This window comes from Perca flavescens, chromosome 24 (genome assembly GCF_004354835.1).
Source record: "Perca flavescens isolate YP-PL-M2 chromosome 24, PFLA_1.0, whole genome shotgun sequence".
NCBI classification, from domain to species: domain Eukaryota; kingdom Metazoa; phylum Chordata; class Actinopteri; order Perciformes; family Percidae; genus Perca; species Perca flavescens.
The window spans coordinates 10,530,500-10,554,850 of NC_041354.1; the positions used below are offsets into that span (position 1 = coordinate 10,530,500).

The 24,351-nt window shown below is 40.4% G+C and overlaps 1 protein-coding gene across 1 annotated transcript in view; it reads right to left on the bottom strand.

The window, feature by feature from the left end:
* Window positions 1-24,351, bottom strand: part of ptgfrnb (prostaglandin F2 receptor inhibitor b) — a 59,799-nt gene that overhangs the window by 9,053 nt on the left and 26,395 nt on the right. Inside the window, exons 8-13 of the mRNA XM_028571411.1 lie at window positions 20,248-20,394; window positions 19,976-20,136; window positions 19,548-19,668; window positions 18,192-18,411; window positions 17,902-18,089; window positions 12,672-12,791 (exon numbers count right to left, since the gene is read on the bottom strand). Of these exons, the coding sequence (XP_028427212.1) occupies window positions 12,672-12,791; window positions 17,902-18,089; window positions 18,192-18,411; window positions 19,548-19,668; window positions 19,976-20,136; window positions 20,248-20,394 (957 nt within the window). The remainder of the gene's footprint in view (window positions 1-12,671; window positions 12,792-17,901; window positions 18,090-18,191; window positions 18,412-19,547; window positions 19,669-19,975; window positions 20,137-20,247; window positions 20,395-24,351) is intronic.

Sequence of the window (24,351 nt, forward strand, 5' to 3'; positions counted from 1 at the left end):
CACACACACACACACACACACACACACACACACACACACACACACACACACACACAACTGATGAGTAAAGTTCTGACACAGAGAGAGGGTTAATTTGTCCATTAACATCCTGGAAAAAGCCCACATGGTTCCTCACTGCAACATGAACACTGTGAAGCACTATAGGGAACCCAGTTTGTCACGTACTAACGTCTAGAAATGCAATCGATTAATCGACTGACAGAAAATTAATCAGAACTACTTTGATAGTCAACTCGAGCTGCACTGCTGAACACACGCTTCACTCTCCGTATCATTTACCAAACACCCCCCATCCAATTTGGTGGTCTACTGTATTACAGCTACAGCTGCACAATTTCCCCATCTCTGCTCGTCAATGTTGCTGCTGCCCTGCATCGCTGCCTGCTCTTTCACCCCCCCACCCCAGCATCCACCTGCAGGCTCCGCACGATTGTAAACCCAATCTGCGGGGAGTGATGAGGTCGACATGTTCTACTGTTATAATAAACATTTCAAACTTGAATTGTCTGATTGAAAGTCAATTTTGAAGCAAAAATGCCAAACATTTGATGGTTCTAGCTTTTGAGAAACGGCTACTTTTTCCTTTCTCTTACATTACAGTAAATTAGCTTTTGGACTGTTGGCCGGACAAAAAAAAAAAAAAAAAGCAATCTAAAGGCATGACGCTTAGATGATAATGGAAATAATTGTCCCACACTTTTTCTCTAGGTAATAATAAATCATATTAAGCAAGTATAGATTGTGGATTATAATATATACCGGGGAAAGTTTACCACGTCTTGAACTCTTGATTTTCACTAACCCTTCTTAGCTTCAAACATTGACATCATCTAGGGTTAAAAAGAAGCATTTCAAGCTGTTTTCTTGGCAGACATATTGTCCACATGAGGCTTGCCTCAACGTAAGCCTATACTCCATTGAGAGCCTCTGCCTGGGCGGGTTGAAGGCTTTTCTGACAGTAAGGACCCAGCCAACAAACCAGACCCATCTGTCAGTCAGGACTCCCATCGGTACATGCTTCAGTAAAAGAAAAACAGGCCGAGTTCATGTGCAAGATGAAGGATGGGTATGATAAGAATGATGATCTCTCTCTCTCTCTCTGATGAACTCAATGTGACCTGACCGGATCATGTCCTAACTCAGTTGTGAGTGATGGACGAGATGGATTACAACAGGAAAAGTTCAAAATAAGGAACATAGTGAAAGACATACTGTTAACATATCGCTGTCCACCTAAGTCACTAAAATCTACAGGTTTCGCTTATCACACTTTGTGCTTACGTGGCACTGATAACATATTAAGGCCATGAAATGTAAAAAATAAAGTAAAATTAATACATATCCATAATTTCCCAGAGACAATATTAAGATTAAAACTTTATGACAATAGTTGCCAATAATGTTCTTGTAGATTAACTCAACTGACTGACTTATCGAGCAAAATTCAAATGATTTTAATTCAACGGTTGGCTTGTTTACATTCTAGCAGTGTCATGTTCCAAGATCTCAGCAATTATAATTATCATAACTGATAACATAAATGAATAACTGCAATAAACCAAAGTTATACTTAAAATTAACTCATTTTATTTTCTGCATCGTTGGTGAAGTTGTATTTTCATTTGAATGTGTTGTTTTGTGTTGACAGGATGTATGAAAACTATTTGAATCCCTTATATAATGAATATGATTATATTCTTATATAATGGCATCATTTATAAAAACTGCCTTGCTGACAGTCAAAAGATAGGTGTGTTTTTCTGATAACACCAGGTTAGTGTCTGACATCGCCCCGTTAATGATCAAAGACGCATTTTGCATAATTCTGCAGGACTGACGCATGAACTCTGGTTGCTTGTTTCAGAGACGACACCCATCTTCGAGGAACGGAGCTATAATTAGAAAGCCTCTGCTTTCTCACAGCTAGCCTCCATCCTTTACTTTCTTTGTTCTTGACGGCAGAGAGGACAGAGAACGAGGAGAGGGAAGGAGGGAAGGAGGGAGGGAGGGAAATGGGATTTGAAAAAACGTAGTGACTGAGGAGCTTATTTTGTTTATCACATAGGCATAAATCAACAGCAAGAGGCCCTCAGCAATGTGGACACATCTCAAGCTTTGGAGATCACGTAGTATCACCAGAGACACCCCCGCCCCCTCCAACCCCCCACCCCCTCATGGGACGTGCAAAAGGAGTATTTGATCTCCCACCAGCAGGCTGACGCACAGCCTCTTGCCCACAGCTGTTCCTCTGCTGAATGCAGACTCTGACTGCCCCCCACACCTCCCCCAATTTGGACCTTTCCATCCCCCCACATGAACTTGTGAACTCACTGACTCCCATCCAAACGGTCACTTGATAAGCACGGTTATACTGCACGGCTACCCTGTATACACAGAGTGAACAGAAAAGTGTGTTACATAAGCAGATGCAACCATTTCCACAATGTATTTGCATGTAAACAGAATACTACACATGCACTAAAGGGGGAGGCATAGTATTCTATGCAAAAAAGGTAGGCGTACCAAAAAAAAAAAAAAAAAAAAAAACTTTTTTGTTGCATAGAACACTAAGCTATTACAGTAAAATAGCCTAATAATTGTTGGCATTATTTTATAAATCAGATGTTAATGTTATACATACATGTGACACAGTGAATCCTTAGGATTAACTTCATCTGTTGGTGGCTACCTTAGTGTACCTTACCTATAGGCCAGTAAGCAGTGGGGATTTATATTTGCTAATAATATGTTGGATTCATGTTAAGACTTTCTTTAATTTTTGAAAAAACTTTAAAAAATGAATTATTTGGAGGCCCCCCTGCTTTGTATCTGAGGACCCCCTAGGGGTCCCGGACCCCCTGTAGAAGATCCCTGCTTTAGAGGAGACGCTGTCCGGCGTGTGCGCGGTTATCCCCATTTCCAGAATTCATTGCATCGAGACGGCGAAGACACACAAAAGACCTTGGAGAGAGATTGGTTAGCAGGCCGATTTGCCTCTAATCTGGGGCTTTTGTAGGGGAGCTCCAAAAACTCCCGGGGCTAAAGTCGTGTGAGGGAAATAGGCATTACAGGCAGTGAGGCTCTCCCGTCCATGGTAAATCCCAGGTATTTGCAGTGGGGTCACAACCTGGCAATTAATGGAAAGCAACATTGTTGTCTGCTGTGATGAATCCTGAATAATGACTGAAGGGTGCATCACTGAACGAACTCAAATCAATCAAAAATCAATGAACGTTGTTCCATAAAAACGGAAAAAAACAAAGATTCTCAAAAACATATCTTGTCTGGGCCTTTGCACTTATACAAAAATCTAATTATGTGAGAAATTGGATTTAACAAACCATAATGGAGCTCTATGGCACAGAAGAATAAGCTACATCAGGCTAACAGGTGGTGTTTTTCGTGGGATTTGTTGATAAGAGGAAAAATATAATATTGTGAGACTTATACGAAGTTTGAAATGGCCATGTTCAATAACAGCAGGAAAAATGAAAGTTTTGGCAGGTGTAATGAGCTGAGCAGCCAGCTGATAAGACTAGTTGGTCCGTCAGAACTTCACAACGATGTTACGGTACAGATCCATTTGACCACAGCGTGGTGACGCGTCGTGACGTCATTACAGCCATGGTTGATGCTCCACACCCCTGACCAGCAGCTGATTGGACGAATGCGTGACGTGGGTCTGGCTACTCGAGAATTTCAACAGAGGGTCATGGCGGCTCGTTGAGAATACGTTCTCGTAATTTACAAAAATAGTTCACCGAAACGGGTTTCTGATAACATTTTAAGCGAGCTAAAGGCAGTGCAGTTGCTGAATCTGTCTTTATTTCAAATCGACAAAGGTCAGTTTGAAAGATTTTCGTCTACTTCTACTGGATAGTCGTGTCGCGTTCAATGGATTCATTCAGCTTTTTTGACGCGCTGTGTTTTTTTCCAATGCAGCGCTGCCTTCCCGGAATGCTTCGCAGGCGCGTTGAAGTCGCTTGACGTCACCCATAGGAATAGAGCAGAGCGTGGCGCGTCCCACGGTCAAATGGATCTGTACCGTTAGCTTCAATGCTAGTAGCGCTGTTTTAGGTGGCGAAGCAGCTTCAATAAGCAGGAGGAAGGGAGATCCTGGTGACTGGATGGCTGTGGAGGAACTACAGTGGAGCTCTAATAGAATATCTGGCTCCTGTCTGGGCTAATTAAACTAAAATGGCTGTCTGTGGAAATGAAGACAGCCTGATTGGATTTCTCTGGATTAATCCCTTGAGGAAAGTCCACACACACACACACACACCTAATGAATCTGTGTGTTCTCCGCTCCATAAAGCAGGACAGCACTGGTAGAGAGGAATACTAAACACTATAAAAACACTATTTAGCCTCACCAAAACAAAAAGCCACTGGCAAGCAAAGTCCCCTCATACTCGCTGCATGCTTAATAAGACCTCCGGTAAATTAATGCAAATTTGATGTGATATCTGGCATGTTCAACTTGCAGATGCCCTCTGAATATATGACATGAATACGTGAGTTAAACTGATGCGGATCTCATTAGGCCAACATCTATATTTCTAGATTTTAGCAGCTGGAATCCTAGATTGGATGTCTTTCAAAATAAATTTTCTCATTAGCAGAAAGTAGCAAAGATTGCAGTAGACAGTTCAAATGTTGTCCCAGGCTTTCCCAGTGTGCCAAGAATCATTACAAGTTGGGGAGGAAGAAGTCTTTTTTTTTTTAAGCATACGTAAAATTAATGTTTCTACAAATCAAATACATTTTTTAAACTGTAACATTTCCTTTCCTATTTTGGTTTAAAGTCTCAGTAGCAATTCATTGACACTTCTTAACGTAACGATTAAACCCAAATTATTATTTTTTTGGCTCAGCTAAAATACACAAGCACAAAACACGAGCATTTGACTAGAAATTTAAAGTCACATACATTTCTTATCCAAGAAGTCTCCAACGGAAACACAAATATACACATTAGTTAACATGGAGTAATGTAAACATCTAAATTCTATGTCTTTTTGGGTTATGGATCATTTTTCTAACTTAATGTATGGATCTTGTCCGATGTACGTTTGTGTGTGCCAAAGGCCCCCAGGAAGACTAGCAGCTGCATCAATGGAAGCTAATGGGGACCGATTGGGTCATATTGGTATTGGTAAAAAATAATGCAAATGCTCGTTTACACGATTTTATACTTTTATACTCACGAATGTATGACTTAAAACCAGCCTTCCTGGATCGTATTCCAACGTGTCAATGTGATTTTGGTGTTAACCAGTAAATCAGTATCAAAAGTATTCACATTTTATGCATTTAGAGCAGAGATCTTCAACAGGGGTTCTGGGATCCCTAGGGGGTCCTCAGAGTTGCTGCAGGGGGGAGGGGGTCGCCAAATTATTGTTCGATGGTTTAATTTTTTATTTTAAATATATGTCTGAAAATATACATTAATATGAATCCAACACATTGTTATTAACGATATTGTCTTTAATGTAGACTACACCACATTTAAGATGGGCTAAATGGCCTACAGCTAAGGTAGCCATAAGATAGCCATCCACCGATACAGTTAGGCTGTAAGCACATTAAAACATGATGTATAAATATATGAATATGCCAACAATTTTTATTTAAAAAACTTATGGTATGCACCATGAAAAGGTATGTATAAAGGCTTTAGGCCGCCATACACGTTATTGTTGGCCCAGTTTAATGTGCAACTTAATTTTAGGCAATGTATGTAGTTTTATGTTGTTAAAACGTTGAAGACCCCTGATTTAGAGCAAACATAATACAGATTTGTTTTGGACTATTGAAAGAATAGGATTGGTTGCATAAGATAAATGAGAGTGCCCTGTGGATTTCCATATGCAATGACAGGTCATCATTCCCAGAATAGTGGCTAGAAGACAAATATTTGAAGGAAAAAAATGGCATTGAAATTGTAAATTTGTAAATAGTGAAAAAATATATCAGACAGCTTAAGTAAAAAAACAAAACACTGCTATATCTATTTTTTTTTTTTTAAACATTGACATTTTGACACCTATAGCAATCAAAGCCAGGGGTTTCTCCTGTTGAATGTCATTGACTTCCACTATAAACCGAAACAGGAGAAACCCCTGAGTGCAGTATTATTGTTGAAAAACCTCTGTTAAAAATATGCAGTCTTCCCAGTGTGATCGCACTGAAATCTGCCATTTCTGAGGATTCCTTTAAAGTTGCATTTCTGTTTAACTGGAAGAGCTAATGGAGTGAAAATGATGGCACTGCTCTGCTGTTTAGGACTATCTACTCAACATTTTCAATTTGTCTTTTACTGTCCTTTCTTCTCCTCTCTTCCAGTCCTGCTTTTATGCCCCTCTTCCATCTCCCACTTTATGTTTGGTTAGCCATCATTTGCTCTCGTTTTTCACTACAGTACAGTGAGACAGCGTTTGATGTTTTCAGTCAAGACTCTTCTTTCGCTTCCGCTGAACACCTGATTTTTTGCAGTCATCGAGAGGCCACTGAATACTAGAAAGGATTTTGTTGACGACAAATGAATAAATAACTACTGAATAGCATGAAACTTTTATCTAGATGTTTTTTTTTTTTTAATCACATCGCTGTACTTTTAGAACTGCGAAATGGTATTTTTCAAACTATGTATCCCCCCTACTGTATAACTGAAAAACAAAATTTGATTTGATCATTTTTATAACTTCCCTTAGTTAGTGAGAGAATGTTGCTCAAACATAAATGGGTCACTGTCCAAAATAGCTATTTGGACAGTGACCCAGGAAGTTTTTACCAATTGTTCTGAAAAAACAGACCAAATCTGCATTTTGCTGCTTTATAAACTGGGGACACTGGTGGCTCCAATTGGAACCATTTAAAAATAAGAACATCAATATGATCAGGTGTTATAAGTTCACCAAAAACAGTTAATGGAGTCTTTCTGTCATCCTCTCCCATCCCCTCAGCACTTTATATTCTTAACTGTCCATCCTCTCTGTCCAACAGCCCTTTCCATTCTATCTTCTCTTCGTCCCTCTCTTCAGGAAACTTTGCATGCTGTTCTCGAGCCACTCTTCATCCACTTACTGCCTCCTCTATTCACACTCTTCCACTCTTGCTCACTTAATCTGTTTAGCTCCCTCTCTACTTTTCCCCTATTCACTCCCACCTTCTCTCCCTCTCTCTCCATCTCGCAGTCTATTCTTTCTCTACCTCGTTCTGTCTCCTCGGCCGGCTAACGGAGCGTGAGATTGGCTAATTAACGGCTGCCTGTTGGCCCTGCAAAGACAGCTGGGTAATTTGGTGAAGAGTGGAGAGAAGGGAGGGAGGAGAGACTGCGGAGGAAACGAGGAGTAGAGGAGCCACAAGAGGAGAGAAGGATGTATCATTAAACTTACCACACAGAGTTATTCTTAAATATGGTTCAGGTTGCCAGGTGTTTGGCAAATTTACAAATATCCTGCGTGCATTTTCGACATAACTGGCATTATACTACGGATTACAATGCATGTTTGCTTCATTTACATGGCAGCCATTAGTGAATGCCATACTCAAGGTGGCAATGCTTGGCTGATAAAAAGGATGCTGAGGATGCAGGAAAAACTGAACAAGGTCCATATAACAATGCCAGCCCACGGTAGACTTTCATATTTAGGCTAGTTGGGGGAAGCGAAAACAAGCTGTAAACAAGACTGAAATACTGTATTACTACCTTACAAAGTTCAAGCAACTATGGCAAATGTGTTTGCAAACAGTTTCCCACCCAGCAACATCAATTTTCAGTTGGGAGTTTCAGTGGTTTCGGTCCACCTGATGAAATGAGGTCCAATAGTCACTCTCCTTTCTGTCAACACCAACTCCTAAACAAAATAGCCGGTTCTTTAACTGCCTAATGATCCACGTGTCCAGCTAGTCACTAACTTTATCAATCTGCTGTTTAATGCTAGCGTACAGTCGGTTTCTTGTCTCTCTCTTTGTTGGGACCACCTGAGCCAGGTCATGACACATGGTATTTAATAAAGCTGATAGTGACGGTTATGGGGACGGTTATCTTTGTTTTTAGCAACTCACAGACACTTTTTTGAAGTTAAGATTTTTTTTAAAGATGGATGCAAATGTGGACAGCTGGGATTTCTGTGTCAGTGTGGGTCTTTAACACGTCTTGCATTGACATTATACTACATCCAGAAAAGACATTCAAAACAACTTTCATTCTGGCTGCTTTTAGGAAGTCTTTTGGGTGACGTCTATAAAATGTCCAGAAAAAAAAATAAAAAAAACACATACTGGCTTTTTGCTCCATTTCATATTATTGTGATCTCTGCTTGAAAGTTGTGTTTATTTGATAAGTTCCTTAAAACACCACTGTTAACACAGAATCTAAATTAAAATCATCTTGATGGACAATAAGACGGCCTTGTTTCCCTACGCTAAATGTGTCTTTGTGAGTGAACAATTGAAGTACAAAGCTTGATTTTCTCCCAGCAGGATCAGGAGTGGTATGCTGTTATTTAAACAAAAGAATTTCAAAGCAGAAACAAACGGCAATATGTTAAAAAGACCCAAAACTGTCACAGTTTCAGTGCTTCGAGAAGGGAAAAATATCTGGGATCTGATGGTGTCTTCTCACTACCACTGATTTCAAGTTACTACCATGACTGCAACACCATGCCAGTCATTCCAGTGGTAATGGTTGCTGTGTGTCCGCATGCAGCAGCACGCTGAGATAACACATCATAGTAAAAACAACACAGGGTCCAACTGACAGCGGCTCAAACGCACCACGCTGAAAGCATAGCTGAAACAACATAAGATGGTAAAAACAGATCAGGAAATGAACACAAACTTTAACTGTAATGACTGCAACAACAGAGACTGCAGTGATCACAAACTGGGGAAGAAAAGAACATCCAGTTCTCACTAAATGAGATAACATTTTACATTTTTATTCAATTCTGATGTCAATATTGTGACTGGTGGGAAATCTCCAGGACAGGAAGTGATGAAAGGCTACGATTGAAGCCTGAAAGTGAATTGAAAGCCACTGATCATGTCTGAAGCTCTCTCGGGCACACACACCACATCGGATTACCTACCAGCTGCTGCATGGGGGTACCAATGTGTGAAACTGCTAAATGCAACTTAAACATAAACTAGATTAAAAGTCTAAAGCCCAACGTGAACTCTCTAGCAGCTAGAATGTCCATTACAACCAACAATACGCAAGTATTGGATGGATACACTGATGATTTAACTGCTCTTAGTCTACGGCCATGCTGTTGTAGCAGCTCTGTGAGGTTGTACAGAGACAGACAGGAAGACCAACCCACTGTATTCCGAGGCCTAGCTGCTAGTGGGGCAAATCCTGGCAATACTTTAATTAGTAACACAATGAGAAACTTAGTGTGGCTCTAAAAAGAGATAAATGATCATTTAAGGCATTCTTATAGATTTCCCCGCAGCATTGCAAAGGTTCTATGTAGTCTTTCTAATCTGTAATCTCTACAAACAGGTTCATGTAAAAAAAAAAAAAAAAAAAAAAAAAAAAAAAAAAAAACACACACAACACACACACACACACACACACACACACACACACACACACACACACACACACACACACACACACACACACACACACACACACACACACACACACACACACACACACACACACACACACACACACACACACGTATTTACCCAAGTCAACAACTTCAAAAATAAAAGGCAGCACAGTAAATATGATCACTGAATGAGCAGTGAGAAATAATGAGGAATATTTTGTGTGAGTTCATTTCACCATGCCTATCATAATAACAAGCTCCAACAGGAGAGCTGTTTCCAGCGATCACTAAGGAATCACACACACACACACACACACACACACACACACACACACACACGTTCAGATTGCAGGTCAATACAGTTATTCCAGTTGAGTAATTTTAGCTGTGACATATACAGTGTTCAAACATGTATTGATATGTGTGTGTTTGTGTATTGCTTTACAAATAATTGGTTGATCAGTTATCAGCTCACCTGTGTAGCCCATTGTTCTGACACAATAGGACAAGAAGGGAACTTCAGGATAGGACTAGAAAAGGTTGAGCAACAACAAGTATGTGTGTGTTTAGTACATGTGAGTAAGAACACCTGAGGTAGTCAAGGTTTGGCTGTTGTCCAAACAGAGCCAACGAAGGCGCCACTCCTTTGTTGATAGATGTCACTCGATACCAGTTTGGTAATGGGTCCATTACCTAACCTTTTACCTGTGTGTCATTCGCACTCGTGACACTGCCAGTTACTTTCTCCGTTATCTTTCAAAGATCAAAACCAACTATGAATTGATTCCACTAAAAAGTAGCCACAGAGCTCCATTATAGAAAATAATGACTATTAATCCGCATCTGAAAACAAAAGTCCTCAACAAATGCACTTCTTTGTCAGGCTACAGTCTGTTCCTGAACAGCAGTTAGTCAGTTAGTTTCAGTTTACCTTGAAACCTGATCACACACACGTCACACACACACGTCACACACACACACCATGACACATCATAAGTCACAGTGACTGCAGAGGAAACAAAAAATGAAGAGGCTAAAATAATAGAACCACTATAAAAGGGTAATTTCACCCTAAACGCCCAAAAATCACCTCTAGCGGTGTCAAAGGATGCATTTAGGGTCAATATTCTGCGTAGGTTTTAATATATCTGTCTCACAAAGTTGTGCTGCCACACAACAACAAGTTACATTTGAAAAATGTCTTTCAGAAGACAATGTCCCGGTTACTCTGGATAATCCACAGGCCTCACAGGGGACACTTTAAAGAGACTTCTTCAAATGTAGTCCCAACGAAAACTTTTCACAGTGAGATCCTTACAGAGTAACCAGGACACTATTTGTTTTTACAGTGAGAGACAGAGACTCAATTTTCTAGCAATAATTGGTGACTGACTACAGTATTAATATTAGGAGGGTAGGTAATGGCTAATGTATGAAAATTAAGTTTGAGGTTGTTGGCCTCCAGACAGCTGTGCACTAAAGCAGAAAGAAATACCAATAGAACTAAGTAAATTGCTAGGTTTAAGAATGACCAGAGGCCCCACAATACGATGCTATCACTATACTTTAAACAAGCTTTTAGTTGACTGGGTTTAATTTATCTTTGACTTTTTAAAGGTTTCATCTTAATCCAATGTATTTCAATATGGTTGTACCTTGTGAAGCACTTTGTGATTTTTATCTGTGAAAAGTGCTCTATAAATAAACTTTACTTACTTATGTCACAGTATGATATTGCGATTTTAGACATATTGTGATATTCTGCGATATATTGCAATTGATTACCTTTTCTTTCAAACTATGTCCTCAAAAGGGAAACTTTGTCAACATCTGTTTTATCTAAAAAGATACATTTCTCTGTCCAATCGTCTCACTTTAATTTTTTTGCTGCAAAATGGGATTGTAAAGCAGACAAACTGACCAACACCTATATAATAAAAGATTGATACTTGTCACTGAGTATTGCCACAGAAAATATTGCACATACTATGCTAATACAATTTCTAAAAACACTGTGTCCACTGCCAATAATAATAATAATACAGTATATGAATGCACGCTACATCAGTCCTTTCCTCCTTCCTTCCCATAGCGAACACGTCCCTGCGTAACTTCCATCAGCTGTGATGCTGAGGGGGGAATTTCTTCCCATGGTGCAGCTGTCTGAGAGAGCACGCTCCACAACCACCAACCCACCGCTCCCTGCAGCGCTCCACTGCTGCGAGTCAACATTTATGTTTATGTATGGCGATGCATTACATGCACACATACATTCCTGTGAGGACACAGGTGCAAAGAAACATGTTCCCTTATGTCCAAACACTACAGGAAAAGGCATTCCGCTCTGCTTGTGTTTGCTAAATTATCCCCCCCCCCCCCAGTGTTGTGGGTTAGACTGCACGTGGTAAAGAAGGGACGGAGCTTAACTTCACAACATTTCAGAAAACAAATTGTATTTCCCCATTGAAATGTGCAATCTGCACAATAATAATCAAGATATGTTGCTCTGGATCACAGTGTTGGGCAACTGCACTTATGTATCTTATGTTTGGTTTTTATCCCTAATGAATCTTTAATTGCATTCTAATATGATATGACACCATGGTGTTGTTTTTTCCTGTTCTCATAATATTAAGCTAATTTTAAATGTGAAAGGTAATAGCTAAGATAGAAATGTTATGATCATCTACAGCACAAGAAGTAACCAGTATTTCAAGCAGCAAACACACACCCACAGAAGAAAGTGAGAGAATATAGAGGGCTGTGTTTGTGTGTGTGTGTGTGTGTTAGTTAGTGTGTGTGTGTGTGTGTGTGTGTTAACAAGAGCGAAAGAGAGAGAGTCTATTTCATCTATACAACCATTTAAAATGCAGGAGTCACATCATTCTTATTAGCGGTGCTGTTGACAGGTTGGCAGGTGAAGAATGCAGCAGAAGTACAAAGTGTGTGCGTGTGGGTGTGTGCGTTTGTTGATGCATGTGTAAAAAAAAAAAAAAAAAAAAAACAGCAAAATACTCAGAAACAGAAACAGTAATGGATTGTGATTCAGGAGTGAATGCGAGAAACCAAGTATGTGTGGTTCACCTGTCTGTGTGCCAGTCTTTGGGGAAGATCCTTGGACTGTGAGCGAACACTCCATCTTGGCCGTTTCCCACGGATTAACAATGTTGGTGTCTGAACGGATGGCGACGGAGTAGGACGGCCCTGCAACAACAAACACATCAACCTAAAATAAGCTTTATTAAAAAATAAATAAAGAAAAACATTTTAAACAGCTAGCGAACATCAGAGAAACCCAAAGGAGATCACAAGGATTCATTTAAACACCGACGGTTTTTAAACCTATATAATTATTCTAGAATTCTAAATTCAGGTCCCTGAGGAACGGCAGTAGATGTGAGCTTACTGGGAGAAACTAGTGTTCAGGTGATAAACACTGCTTTAAAGTCACAGTGTGCCATTTCTCTAATATGCTGAAATTAACAAGGGACGAAATCGCTGTAGTGGAGATAAATGTAGATTGACAAAAATAGATTCAAGAATTACTAAACATGACTTTCGAGCTGTAAGCACATTTAAATACACTGTATATGGGTCATGCTATTAATAGCATAAATGCAGTCAATAATGCAGATAAAAACAATTTGGGGGTTTAAAAGTGGAATTAGCTGCTGCAAATACCCAGGATTAAGAGATTTAATAAAATGTATAGACCCACCAACTGGCCGAAGGGGATTAGACTGTCTGTTAGCGATCTGCTAAGTATCCGTTTTCAGGTTGGGTTCAGGCTTTTGTTGCGTAAAGCTTTAGGCTCTGGCTCTATTAATATTTTCAAATGTAAGACATTAATTACTCTCTTTGCCTGTCAAGTGGATACTCTTATCACCCAGTGAGAAGAGTGAAAGAGGCAGTGCAGCCAATCTGTTGCGTTAGCCTGGCAAGCTAATGGTCAGAAATGGATGAAATGCAACAACAAAATAGCAAATTCAATGGTGATTGCCAATTAGATTAGGACTTCTCTACTGGCAAAGCGGACACAGGATTTTTTTTTACAGCAGACATTTTGGCTTGTTAAAGCAGCAAAGGCACAGGTGTTACTTACTAATAACATTAACAAAGAGTCCCAGTGAGTCATGACAGTGTGACAGTGAGTCAGCATGCACACTACCAGGACCCATTCATTTCACCATTTACACCTGCGCATTGTTGTTTTCATAAAAATAAAAACTCTTTCTTGTCTTGATGGTGCCTCTAGAGAAAAACTCACACATTGTCGCCAAACTTTTGACAAGAAGAAACTTTGACTTAAATGTGGCTTTGGAGGAAAAGGTGAAGGGGGGGTGGGGGTGGCGGTGGGGGTTTTCTGTAAAACCTTAGCTCTGACGTACAAATGGAGTCACGTTCAAGTGTTAAAGCTACAGCCATGTTGTGGTTTTCAGTGCGTGAATACTTTCAAGTCGTCTCGGACAACATTTAAGATGTTCAGACAGACTTCCCTGAGGATGCTTCATTACTCGGTCATGTGTAAACAATCTACTGTATAATACATGTACTCTAGCTGCATAAACACAATGTGGACAGACATAAAACATCTTCCCTGGGTCTCGGCGATGGTGAGCTGTCAGTGAGTAAATCAGTCTTTTCTTAAGACGAACAGGAGCATTCAAGACACACTCTAGGAGACTCAGTCCCAAAATGTGCATAACAGAACATTAGAAAGCATGGCGATGAGATATTCTATATATTCATTATTCCTTCTTTCATCAGCAGCATATTTAGCATATCATTTATGTCAGGAATTTTGATCTTCACTGTCTATTACTCGAAGTGTTTTCTGAGCTGTCCTCGCCATGAGTGTATTGGGTTTACTGTAAAAAGGGCTGTGAACACGGAAAATCAGTTAAACCAAGCGGCTCCTTTTCTACACGTCTTCTCTGCAAAATATGTATCGTCTTCAATTTCACTGTTGCCATGATGGAACAAAAGCCTTCCAAACGGCTTTCAAACCACTCAACAACAACAATAATGTCTGGTTAGCTTCCAAGACAAGAAATGCAAAATTCATTACTTTCACAATAAACATTTAAACTGCGTTGTGTCCCCAAAGCACACAGGTTCAAAAGCTATTCCGCTCTGAAGATATATAAATTAATTTCTTCGTACAACTTGGGTGTCATGTTTGGTTATTGGCTATAATATTTTACCCAGCCATTTCAGTGCTGAGCTCTGAAAATGTTAGAATTTTAACCAAATTATGTAAACCACTTATTTGGAAGCGAAAAGACACACGCCCCAAACAATCCCAGTAAGAACAGCGGGTCAAACCAGATGGCAGCTCTGCAAAATCTCTTTATAGATCATTATATGGTTTACAACTGTGTAGAGTCTCCAAATCGCAGTCATAAAGTTAGAGATTAAAGAATAACCCCCAGAAATGAACTATACCAATCTGATCCAGGTTGGAAAAAAAACAAATACAGAATTTCCCTCAAAAATGTAGAATTATAGAAAATGTTTGAAAAGGTCAGATTTAAAGCCATTACATACAACTTAGAAAGTTGACTGATCTGACTGTCAAAAAGATGACATGTTTTCTTTCTCTGGCCACTCCATATTTACCATCCATAGACAAAAATTGACAATCACACTGAATTATTTAATAGTAAATGTGCTGTGGAGTCTTTGGATTTCCATAAACGGCGTCGTAATAAGATCCCTATACATGCAGAAACCCCACAACATGTCACAAATATTCAAGATACAGCTAGAACGCACACACACACACACACACACACGTGCGCACACACACACAAACACACACACATCCGTCCCCTAAGGCAAGTAGAAGGGGTTCTTGAAAACTACTCAGCTTGAAGCTTGAACACTGTCCGTGTGTGTTGCTCTGTGGGGTCAACGCAAAATGTTCGACTTGGATACACGCACAAACACACAAACACACACAAACACACACAAACAAATATATATATATATATATATATAGATGCACATGTATACACACACAAGCAGGCAGGGAAAGAAAAGGAAAGCAGCGGTGCAGATCTCTGCAGCTGGCTGGTTGGCCAAAGGGCTTCACTTTGAAGATGTCCCAGAGAGAGAGGGGTGGAGGGGCGAGAGAGGTAGAGGAAGACAGTGTGGGTGAGAGAGTAAAAGGATGGTGGAGAGAACGGGGGAGGAAAACGGCAAGTGATGAAGAGAGAAAGAGGAAGTAATGCTCAAGGGCTGCTTCCCTCCCCAGAGAAAGATAGAAGATAGTGTTATGTCCATCTGTCTCTCCTTTGCTGTCATCTCTCTTTTTTTCAGCACCATCTCTTTGCTCCCCTTAGTCTTAAGCTTTTTTCCTCCTACAGACCTCATTCAGATGGTTAAAGAGAAACGCTAAAGCCAGTCTTCTATCAAACATGTGCAACATAGTCATGTGGAGGGAGGAGGGATTACACAGGGAAGAGAGCTCAATATATACTGGACTTTTGAGGCCAATGGCAATTTAAATATAACAATAAATTAGTTTTAAAAATCTTATATACAATACTCATTATTTGTTCTTGTGTTTTCTGTCAATTATTTGTTGTTCTTGTTTGTGTTAATATGGGCTTCATATTTTAAAGACTTTTATTGTGAAGCACTAACTTTTGTTTTGAAAAGTGCAATTCATCGCCTTTCCCAGTTTTTGCCTCATCATCCTTCCTCCCTTCTACCACCCATTCCCCCTCTGCCTCCACATATTCCCTTTCTCTCGCTCACCCACATTCTTTCTCCCAGGGTCCCCCTCTCTTGCTCCTCTGTGCATCGTCTCTTCTCGTTATCCTCCTCGTTTGCCATAGTTTTCCACCTTTTCTTTTCTATTCGTCAATCCCTCCTTGCTTTTGCTCCTCCCTCCTCTTTTGTCCCTTTCCTCACTCCTTCCCCTTTTCCTCTCTCTCTCTCCAAATTCTTACCACTTCTCCCGTTCCGCCTTATCTTTTCCTTTCTCCCTCCTCACCCTACTTCCCCACCTCCCTCGCTTTGTCGTTGTCCCTCCTCTTCCTTCTATGCTTTCTGACGCTCTTGTTCTTCCTCCTGCCTCCCACTTTGCAGTCGGATCAAAGAAAGTTAAGTAGGCCAGTGGCTGTGGTGGGCGTCAAAAGGGCTTAAGGTGTGTGTGTGTGCATCTTTGTTTCTTGCACATTATTAGAGAATTTATGTTGGTTATCATTAACACTGTGTGGGTGGAGGCTGTGTGTATAATGTAGTCTAGAAATGTACACAGCTGCTCACATAACTCTATTTGTAGACAGTTACTCCAGGATTTCCTGGATAGTTCACATTTAGTCTGTAGTATTTGTTCAGATGGTTTTGAAAGGGAATAAGTGATTGAATGACTAGGAAATGGATTTAAATTATTGACTCTTACTACAGTGTTAGAAAGTATTTCCCAACATTTAGGGCCCTATTTTAATGATCCAAGCACACGGCGTGAGGCGCCTGGCGCAGGTGCGTTCCAGTTTTGCTAGTTTAACAGCGGAAAAAAGGGTCCTTGCACCAGGCACATGGTTCAAAAGGGTTGTACTTAGTGTTTGCATTAATCATAGGTGTGTTTTTGGCATAACATTCAATAAACCAATCTGAGGGTCATCTCTCATTCCCTTTAAAAGCCAGGCGCGTTTGGACCTTGGCGCATTGCTTTTATGATGGCGGCTTTGCTGAGCAGGAAGGAGAGATTTTCAGGAGAAGAAACTGATCTGCTCGTGTGTGAAGTAAAAGCGCGTGAGCAGATCATATAACATTGTAATATTTTTATTTTTTAGGTTTTGCATGTTTGTGTGCTGCTGCACAGAAACGTCCCTGTGTGTGTGTAACAAGCAAGAGAAATCTAATAGGTTACGTATGGGACACAATTAGGAAGAGGAAGGAGTAGGACAACAAAAGCACAGTGGAAGTATATTACCCTGTCAATGTGTGCTCAACAAGGAAGCTAAGTGGGGTTTTTTCCACACTAAATTCACATGTGAAAATTTACAGTTAAGGGTGACTCAATGTTCCTCTTGGTCAGAATCCGTCCTTGTTTCGCCAACCCTAACTAGAAGTGCAGAAAAACTATTTGAAGCACGCTGATTGGATGTTGTGTTTTACAACGAGGTTCTATTTTTCTATCCCAAAGTTTTGCACCTTCCGTTTTCCCCCTCCACAAAAACAATTCTGAGGGAAATGTAACGGCCAATCCTTCTTTTCAGCTTTGGCGAGGGCCTATAATATTTGTGAAACCCACTGAAAGTTGTGTGGACAAGTGAACACAAAAACACACACATTGACCCACCATTTTCTTGAAAGTCGATCCTGACTTTGTTAGACTCTGCACTGGTGGCTCTTGTCCAAGCTTGTCCCGGCTGCTGTTTGGTCCACGCGGTGATGTCGCACCAGTAGAAACCTCTGTCGGACAACTGGACGCCCGCTAGCCGAAACTGAAACTCTGCCGGACCGGACTTTGTCAGAACCAGACTGTCTCTGAGTGGACAGAAAGAGCGATGGATACATTTCAAAATAAAAACGCGGACTCCAGTGCATCACTGAAAAGTCCATGTGTTAATGGAGGTATACAGGACGTACCTCCTGCTGGGGTCTGTGGCTTCTCCGTGCTGCAGGACGTTGTCAGGGCTGAGAGTCATGATGGTTCTCACGGTGCCCTGCAGGCTGTCCTGCAATTGGATGAGAACTGAGTAACCCGCCTCACCGAGGTTCTCAGAGGCCACGGTGCAGCTCATCTCAAAGGTAGCACCGCCCACTGAGGCTTCACGGACGCGTTTGGCCACGACGTTCAGAGTGGGACCTGAAAATAATACCAGTCAATCAATCAATCATAGAGCTGGGCGATATGGAGAAAATCAAATACATCAGTGTAAAAGAAGGGTTGACTATTCGTGCGTTCGCAAAAAAATGTACATAATGAGATTTTAGATAAATAATCACCAATAATGTGGATATCATGGCTAAGTGGGTAAAGGCAAATAACAGAACAGCTACAACAGTCTGGTGAATTCAGAAAAGCACATCACTTTACTGTAATGCAGCCTGTAAAACCAGGAAAAGACGACGCTTGTGTCATATAACAATATCCAAAATTTAGGACGATATCTAGTCTCATATATCGATATAATATCCATATTTTGCCCAGCCCTAATCAGTCGATCAATCTACTTAAAGAGGGACACCATTCTAACCCCCCCAGAGGGGGAAGTCCCCAACAGTGGGCAACAGGATGTGATAAGCTAACACACACACACACACAACACACACACACACACACACACACACACACACACACACACACACACACACACACACACACACACACACACACACACACACACACACAGTTACATCATGGCTCAATTAGCTCAATTGAGGGCACCAAGCTCATCGAGTGGGACTGAAATAGAGAGGAAGTGTGTGTGTGTGTGTGTGTGTGTGTGTGTGTGTGTGTGTGTGTGTGTGTGTGTGTGTGAGAGAGAGAGACTGAGACAAGAGGTCTGCTGTTATGTTGAAGGATTTTCTGAAGTCTGGAGATGATATGTAGACATTAGAGCTTATTGATAAAACTAAACAGCAGGGTTACTGTGACCGGCTGGCAGTGTTTTAGAGTTTTCTTAATCATGAATGTGAGTTAATGGTTCAGTTTTTTTGAATTTCTCCCAAAAGTACCTAGTAATTAAATCACAGAAATATGACCTGGAGTAAATGTTCATTTTCCCATAGCACCAAAAAAAGAAAATCACTTTTAGTTGCTGCTGTATATCACTAGATTTGTATCCTTTGTAGGCCTTGACATAACCTGAGGTCCAGGACCAGATTAATTTAGCCGATTCAAAATTTAGGTTGAAAGAATGACTCAATCATTCAATAATGCAATCCGGCAAACAGAGGAAACCCCAAACAGATGAGGGCAGATAAATAAAGTTTCCTTACGTTTGGTATCCCATCGTACAGCCAGCTGCGAGCTCTGGTACTCGCTGGTATTCATGATGCCACCCTGGCTGTTAACACTCCAAGCAGACACCGTGCAGACATACTGGCCCATGTCGATCTCCTACAGACGTAAATAAGTCAGTGATCAACATTATTAAGTTCATTTTCAGTTAGAATTAGAGCTCAACTAATGTTTCTTAACCTCGGGATGGAGGAACTTGCCGATAGTCACCGTTTTACACTGAAGTAGTAACATTGATAGTAAAAATCCAGTTTTTAATAAAAGGAAATATTGGCCCCATGTTTTGGTAAAAATGATACCACATACAGTATATTGTCAGTGTTCTAAACAGCCTGACAAAATTGACATCTTTCTTTTGTTTCTAATCTGGTCATCAGGTACAGCACTAATCAGTCATGTTGTTCACCTGAGTGCGGAGGAATCGCAGTTTAAATGTGTCGGGCTGGACTCTGGTCAGAGATATCACGCCGCTCTTCAGCCTGTCAGAATACGTCGATCCCGGCAACAGGTTGCCATAGCCGTCCAGGGAGCCAATGGGATGTGAGGTCTGAGGACCACCCCCTATACCTGCAGGTGATTGGACAGAAAACAACGAGCCTGGTTTTAAGTTAACTTCCTTAAAATGATTCTGTGGAAAAACGCATGAAAGACTTTTGACAAAGGCTGCTGTAAGAGTACCAGGAAGTGTGGTGTGCTCCCAGGTGACACCCAGTCGGCCTCCCAGGGGTAAATGGGTAATGTTGGTGACACGACATGCCAGCTCTGTGGGTTCAGCCGTCATCTTGGGGTTCAGGACGGCTTCAAGGGTCACCGTGAAGCTTGGCTCTGGGTAGAAAAAGCATCAAATTAAACTCCATTTAATTAAACATTTAGACGCTTGTAATGACATAAGCATTAACAGTGTAATTCTATTTAAGGGAACGAGATCCCTTCAGACCACTACTGTGTAATCACAGCTACAGGTACGGGGTAGCTGCATTTTGAAAGCTGATACTGGGTTAATCAGTTGCCACAAATCTTGTTCGGTTATTGAAGCAACCCAATCCTAATTTCTACAAAAGGGGTTGGAGATGAGGTGGGACAAGCCAGCTGCAACCACCATACCAGAGACACTTGTCAGTACTGGGAAACACACCTAAAAAGGCCTAATGAAAGGAACAACAGCCCAACCCAAACCCTTTGTGAAACACAAGTGCTGCTGCTAAAAAATGCAGGGCATTCATGTCCTGCAAAGTAAAACCTGTATATGGCTCAGCTTTCTCCACAATACCATGCAGTCATTTCATTTAAGGTACGGTCACTCATCACAATCATTGGTTCCCCTTACAAATAAGACCCTGTCAGACCTGTGCATTTTACATGTGGTTTTTGGGTTTGGGTCAGCGCCCAAAAGGCAATTTTTTGACAGCAAACATGTCTGTAACACATCCTGGGAGTATGCATATAGTATATATTTAATTATCCCATAGTCCGTATCACAGGGGCTGAAATTAATACTGGTTTCAAGGGAAGAATCAGCACCATGGTGATTGAACAACCACTCAAATCTAATAACAATACCATACATCGAGTTACAGTACTGTGCTGCCTCGGGAGAAATCTTTCCCACCCCAGCGGGGCGTTTCATCAGTCATCGCCGATGATTTTACAACAGCCCAGAATCACCAGGGAGATGCAAAGTGAATCCTGTTTCTTTTGTGTTTTGGTCCTTAAATAGAGCTAAGTGAAAGAGCCAGACAACAGATATAGAACTGACATAACACTGTTACTTTTAGGTGGTGAGGTAGATCCTCTCAGTCAAGACAACCAGATTGCACCTTCACGCCTCAATGAACAGGAAACGCACACACACAAAGATTTCCACCTGCCTAACTGTGAAATACACACACCGGCTTACTGCATTTGTATATACAAGTAGTCACTGGCACACACACACACACACACACACACACACACACACACACACACACACACACACACACACACACACACACACACACACACACACACACACACACACACACACACACACACACACACACACACACACACACACACACACACACACACACACACACACACACACACACACACACACACACACACACACACACTATTAATACAAGCACACATGTAAGAGTGTGCCCGAGTGTGTGTTTGGCAAAGGAGTGGGTTTGCGTGATGTCATTTGGACGTCATACACACACACATTGACACCATCTGCTGCGACTGACACTCACACACAGACACACACAGACACACACAGACACACACAGACAACTAGCCACGCGCCTCTCTCGCTGAAACGTTGCCTTATTTAGTAGAGCAGCTCGTCACCAGTTCAGGAGTACTATCAGTAAAGCACAGTACACTGGATCTGACCAATATATTTTGTTAAAGCCAATAATGACATGTAATGACAATTACAACAATATTGTGTGCCCAAATAAAAAAACAAAAAATCTATAATAAAATCAGACTTTTAACATCACTGAATTTTGCTGTAATCAATCCAATTTAAGAGCTTAAAATTACAACACAATGTAATTTCAGACATTTTAAAATAAGTCATGGTCAATGCAAATGCAAAACCCCTTAACATGAACATTATTTGGTGTTACAAACACTAAAAATGATGCAGGATTTAATACTTGACACTCCGCTACAGTACTCTACAGTGAACCACAAGTTATCCAAATCAGCGTTTTATTAAGATCTAGAAGGTTCTTTTAGGGCTTCCAAAAAAAAAAAAAAAAAAAAAACCAAGCTATCCCACTGGGTTGTAGTCGCTGCAGAATCAGATAGACACATCCATATCATGACATAAACCGACCACCAGTACAACACAAAACAGACAACCATCCAGAAAATGTGGAAGTGCACTACAGGCCCTGTGGAAGCAAACAACCATCCAACACCCTGCAGTTTCTGTAAATAACAAACCCCCCCAAACGCCATGTTAAAAGAGGCAGCGATGCCGCCGACCTCATGTCACGTCCCCACAACGGAACTGCGGTCAAGCCAGCAGACACTCGGATCTCCGTGGTCAAATCAGCCGACACTAAATTTGTAATGCGGTCTTATAACGGTACGCGTGGTAAATGCATTCAACGGCCCAGATCAAGTAGCGAAGTAAGGGAGATGATACACATGGGACTACTTCCAGTTTTCAAAATAAGGTGTTAATACAACGTACATTTAAAAACTAGATTAATGGATTATATTCACCTTAAGTAAAATATATGTAACCTTTGCCTGCCCTTTATACAAAACAAATAAGTAAATTGTGAAAGGAATGTATATTTTGACATTAATACAACATTAACAAGGAATAATTCCAGACAATGATTTTTGTCAGGGGACACCTCTGACTGCACCCATATTTAAAATCAAGCAATTAAAACGGTATAAATTTTGAGATTTTAGGAAGTAAAAGTCCCATATTTCTAGGGTAAAATTACGTCAAATCTGAAACTTAAGGTGCCATAAAAAGACTTTGGTCCATAGTTCCAGGTAATGACTGACATAGTTGAGTAGAGGACATCTTTGACTACACCCATACTGAAAATGAAAAAATCTTTACTGTATAATTTTGGAGATTTTTGGCAGCAAAGTCCCATACTTCTGTTGTAAAACGAGTCAAAATATGAAATTTGAGGTGCCATAAAAAAACTTTGGTCCATAGTTCCAGGCAATGAGTGATATATTTGAGTACAGGGCATCACTTAATACCATCATACTGAAAATCATACAATTTTACTGTATAAATATGGAGATTTCTGGAAGCAAAGTCCCATACTTGTGCTGTAAAACGAGTCATATCATCAAATTTGAGGTGCCAGATTTTAGGAAGTAAAAGTCCCATATTTCTAGGGTAAAATTACGTCAAATCTGAAACTTAAGGTGCAATAAAAAAACGTTGGTCCATAGTTCCAGGTAATGACTGACATATTTGAGTAGAGGACATCTTTGACTACACCCAAACTGAAAATCAAACAATATTACTTTATAATTTGAGATTTTTGTAAAACGAATCATAATATGAAATTGGAGGTGCCATAAAAAGACTTTGGTCCATAGTTCCAGGCAATGACTGATATATTTGAGTAGAGGACATCACTTAATACTATCATACTGAAAATGAAACATTTTTACTGTATAAATATGGAGATTTCTGGAAGCAAAGTACCATACTTGTGCTGTAAAATGAGTCATAATATCAAATTTGAGGTGCCATAAAAAGACTTTGGTCCAAATTTCATATTTTGACTCGTTTTACAGCACAAGTATGGGACTTAGCTGCCAACAATCTCCAAAATTATACAGTAATATGGTTTGATTTTCAGTATGGGTGTAGTCAAAGATGTCCTCTACTCAAATATGTCAGTCAGTACCTGGAACTATGGACCAAAGTCTTTTTATGGCACCTCAAATTTCATATTTTGACTCGTTTTACAGCACAAGTATGGGACTTTGCTTCCAAAAATCTCCAAAATGATACAGTAAAAATGTTTCATTTTCAGTATGGGTGTAGTCAAAGATGTCCTCTACTCAAATATATCAGTCATTACCTGGAACTATGGACCAAAGTCTTTTTATGACACCTCCAATTTCATATTATGACTCGTTTTACAAAAATCTCCAAAATTATACAGTAATATTGTTTGATTTTCAGTTTGGGTGTAGTCAAAGATGTCCTCTACTCAAATATGTCAGTCATTGCCTGGAACTATGGACCAAAGTCTTTTTATGGCAACTCAAATTTGATATTATGACTCATTT